Source organism: Metarhizium robertsii, assembly GCF_000187425.2.
Source record: "Metarhizium robertsii ARSEF 23 chromosome Unknown MAA_Scf_4, whole genome shotgun sequence".
NCBI lineage: Eukaryota > Fungi > Ascomycota > Sordariomycetes > Hypocreales > Clavicipitaceae > Metarhizium > Metarhizium robertsii.
In genome coordinates, this window is record NW_011942182.1 from 2,331,234 (window position 1) to 2,335,708 (window position 4,475).

The 4,475-nt window shown below is 53.1% G+C and overlaps 1 protein-coding gene across 1 annotated transcript; it reads left to right on the top strand.

Moving 5' to 3' along the window:
• On the top strand, window positions 1-963 carry MAA_02844 (uncharacterized protein; the record flags this gene model as incomplete). The annotated part of the gene is made up of 1 exon (XM_007820842.1): window positions 1-963. The coding sequence occupies one exon, from the start codon at window positions 1-3 to the stop codon at window positions 961-963; it is 963 nt and encodes a 320-aa protein (XP_007819033.1).
• Between the last annotated feature and the right edge of the window lie 3,512 nt (window positions 964-4,475).

Sequence of the window (4,475 nt, forward strand, 5' to 3'; positions counted from 1 at the left end):
ATGGATGACCAAAATTCTTGGCCCGGCCTGTCACCCGAGTTCGAGCGCCTCGAGGATCCGCGAATGCTGCACCCTGAATTCCCTGAAGTTTCAATACACCAACTTCCGCCGTCTTCTTCACAGTCACCAGTATCTGAAAGACGAAGCATCGAGCCCGGGGCCCTACCAGGCTCTCAACGGCACCGTATTTACCGCCGCCAGAACCGGGCTCAACCCATTGAATCTCTTGTGCACAGACTAAGAAGACATTCGCTGAGGTCTCGGGGCCATTACGCTGATATACTACCCGACTCTGCCAATACGGCACCTCTTCAGCGTCATAGAGGGATATCTGACGTCCAGCGACGACCCGACTATGCCTTGACGGACTGTGACAGTCCCCGGGATATCGTGCAGGAATCAACAATATCAGCTCAAACAGAACAGCCATGCAATCAAATAGCAGCCAATATACTCACTCCTTTCGCAGAGTATGATCCAAATGTGCCTCAACTAGAACCAGAAAAGCCACTGTCGTCAACACCAGCTGAATTTCCCTCAATGGTTATGATTCCTGAGTCTACCACCACACAACACCACGTCCCGCTTCCTGAGGTCGACCCAAAACACAAGCTAGGATTTGAGGATCTGGATCTTGATGAGGGATATGGGCATGGGACCGACGAGCTTGTTTGGACAAATGATGGCCATAGCCTGCTTCAGAGCCTTGCCAGCCGTGCACGCAAAAGTGGAGCTCTAGCATACCGGACATCCTCGGAGGCTGCAATGGACTGTTCCCAAGTTGTACACAAGGTTCCGAGGATGCGAAGGCGAAGACACAAGAAAAACCAAACTAGACTCCAAGCATCGTCAAGCATAAAGACATGCGGAATTGATAGTCACGATATTACCGCCCCCAGCCATCTGGTGGATGAGAAGAACCAACATGGACATCTGAAAGCGTCATGCCCTCATATACCCTAGTTCTTTTGGGCTTTCACTATTCTTGTTAGTATTACTATCACACGTTAGCACTTATATTACTATTACACTCCACATCGTCTGTCGTAAGCGACATGACAGTCGTCTTCACCGTCTTCCTCCTCCCTCCTTTCCTGCCTCTCTGTTCGATGGCCTCAGTTACATTTACTTTTTGCCTGACTTTCCCTATTTGCTTGATTCTACCCATTTAGTGTCGTTTCCAATTCCTACCCTGTTCCGCGATTACGCGGGTTTGCGGAAGATCGGTTTTCTTGGCGCATTCCATTTTGTGTTGTATTCTTGGGGGTTGCTTTCTTTAGTTGCAGGCAAGTAAAGCCTGCTTGTATTATACAGGGCGTTCTTGGCGTATCGGCGCTTTTTGAAAGCGGTGACGAGGCTCCGATCATAGCTACCGAATCAAGCTCTGTCATATCCCGGCTGCACACGAGTTGTTGGCTTCAAACATCGCTGTGCTGAGTCAGTTGACCACAGCTTGAGGCTAGTGCCCACAATGGCTGTCAACTTGGCGGAATGGAGCCTAGCCGACGGCTGTACCTGCATCACCAGAAGAAGAAGCCTCTTGCAACAATGCGAGTAAGGCCGAGATGGCCAGCGAATAGTGGCCCAAGCCAGGCGGCGTGGACCACCCGAGCATGCATAGAGACGAGACTAGCACAGACTTGGAAGACAGCTGCACTCCGTACCTCGTACGCTGCAAGAGAGCTGGCAGTCTCAACAGATCAGGGCAGCAGGCGTGGAGGTGGAATTGGGAATTGGCGCTTGAGCCACAAGAGTCGAGATATCGGGAGGCCGGTAATGGAGCTAGAGGAGCCAAGACGGGCCCGATGGACCAGGCAGAAGATGCTAAAGGCGAAACCGGAAAGGGCATCGGGAAACGAGAATGAGAATCAGGAAATGGACTAGGAAACAGAAAGCAGGGTTCAGATGTCAGAACAGACGTCAGAATGGGCCATGCGCGAGGCACAAGAGGCACACCGTCCTTGGAGCGGCTCGGGCGGTTGAGACGGGAGATCCCTGTTGCCGTCAACTGGCGAACCGAGGCAGTCTAGATTTCATCGAAACCTTAATGTACTCTGTACTCCTTACCTTATACCCGTATGTCATGACATGCTCAAGCGGTCAAGTGGTGGCCGAGTTTGGGGTGATTGCGAGCTGCATCATTTACGGAGTGCGCAGGTGCAGGTGCAGGTGCCAGACTTTGCTGCCTACCCCTCGCACTTGCCCGAATCTAATCAAACTGATAACAGTGGCGATGTTGAATCTACCTCGCTAGCAGTAGTTGACCTTTGCATAAAGTTGGTGCTTCCCGAATTCGCGAAGTAGGTCCCAACATAGAAACAAGGTGATCCCGAGCCATCGACCGCTTGTCGTAGTCGAGTCTCCTTGCCCAGACCCGAAGCCGGACCCTGGCCCTGGCCACGATAACTTCAAATCTAAATCTTGAAAGCCAACAGACCGATCGAGAAGCCATCGAGCCAGAAAACTGACGTCAATGAGGGACCGAGGGGGGTACCTACCCCGTAAGTTGCTGCACACGCAGAGTCCTGTCGTCTCTGGATGCGCCGAGTACATGTGCACCCATGTACCTCCTACCTTGGCCGATCGGTCCACGAGGTTGAGCCTTGCCAGGCAGCCAGGCCCAACCGTGATGGCTAACTGTGTGTCATTCATCTCAGGGCGACAACCACGAACCAACAACAACACATGCTGCTGCGCCGCCGCCCAAAACGAAAAAATGCATTCAGTGTTTGTGCTCAACAAGGCTATGCTCTGTCTGGCCTGGTGGTGTACTGCGCCGTACCGCACGGCTGTTTTGCAGCAATTTGCAGCCACGAGGCGAACCAACAACGTCCTACACTTGAATATGCATCTGTGTAGCTTTATGCAAGCAAAGACCAAAAAAGAAGCAGACTTGCCAATTCTCTAAAACACCTCGTCAGCGCTCTGTAAGCAGCCCGCATGGAGTTTTCCTCACGTGTACTGAGCAGTTAGGGAGTAGCAATCGAGCGTCATCGCTAATCTCCGCCATCAGTCTCCAATAGTCATCCAGGGATCAATGTTCACGGGTCTACAAGTTACACCGCTCGCCCACGCTGATGACGGGGTTGGGGCTTGTGGTTGGGAATGGGGACGGAGACAAAAAAAAAAAAGTAAAAAAATCTTCGTTTCGGCCGAACCTAGCAGGCATATCCCTTCCGCTCAGGGCCCAGGAACTCTCGACACATGGGAGCAGGCATCTTTCTTACCGGTATGGAGACGTCAGACGGGTACGACGAGTCGAGCCACCTTTGCCGTGATATTGGCCAGACTTCATTCCCGCCTGCATGGGTATCAACATGGACTGGCTATCACGTTACAATATTATATTATACGGGGTGGGCGACTGAGTTGCTAGACTTACTTTGGCACTTGCCCGTCCCTCGTTTTGCGCTGTTAGTTGGAAAGCACCTCAGCACCTTGTCACCGCTTGTCAAACCGCACACCATGGATGGCATCGGCCATAACGGCCTGCTCATGTCCGTCCATCCCCATCCATGCTCCCCATGCTTCCCATGTTCCCCATGCTGCTCAGGGTCTCCAGGGCCCCAGGGTCCTTTGTCCTCACCCAGGTGCGTACTTGCTGTATGCATCACTCTACCTGACCTGACCCCCAACCGTTGACTTGGCAATCGACATTCGTCGCGCTGAAACACGTGGGGTAAGGTGTTGGTTTCCCTTTTTGATGGTGCTAGTGTCTAGGCTACTATTTCCTCCCGTATGTATGCTTCTGAGATTACAATGTCTCCAGGCTAACGTTTAGCCTGGGCTTCTGGCATCCAGCCAAACTGTTGACAGGTGGAGCATGAGCATACATACATCCACACATAGTTCGTGGTGGCAACCTCGATCCTCCATGTCATCTCACAAGCAAGGCATGGCGTACATATGCAATGCGCAATGCACAAAACGAAGCCGAACCATAGGAGCGCAATTTGGAGGAAAATTTTCAAGCGACGTCAACTGTCACCCAGCATGCTGCTTCAAAGGGACCTTGGGCTCCAGGCCTCGGGCTTCTCAGGCTTCTCAGGCTTCTCAGGCGCGGGGGGCTTTGGGCTTCAGGGCTTGGGCGTCGGGACTCGGGACTTGGGACTCTGACTCCTTCACATGGGCAGCACGGCTGTACGTATGTATGTATGTACTCCGTACATGAGCCGAAGATGAAGGGCCCATCTGAGTCATGCAGGCGGCCTTGCAGAGCCCGCGATGGCCAGGGCATGGAGGGCGCGGTTTCATTCTCGTTTCTCTTGCTCGCAGGAAGCCGGGGAAACGTCGACCGGATAACGAGGGCGGGCTTTTGGCGCTCACGAGCTGCGTCTTGGTCTTTGCATCGCACGACATGGTGGCTAGGGAACGGGACCAACAGTCGGCCCTGGCCGTCAATCAATGCATTGTGGGCTCTCCAGTAATTTCCCAGCAAGCCCCCGTTGCAGTGGGGATGGCGGCAGAGTTGCTCT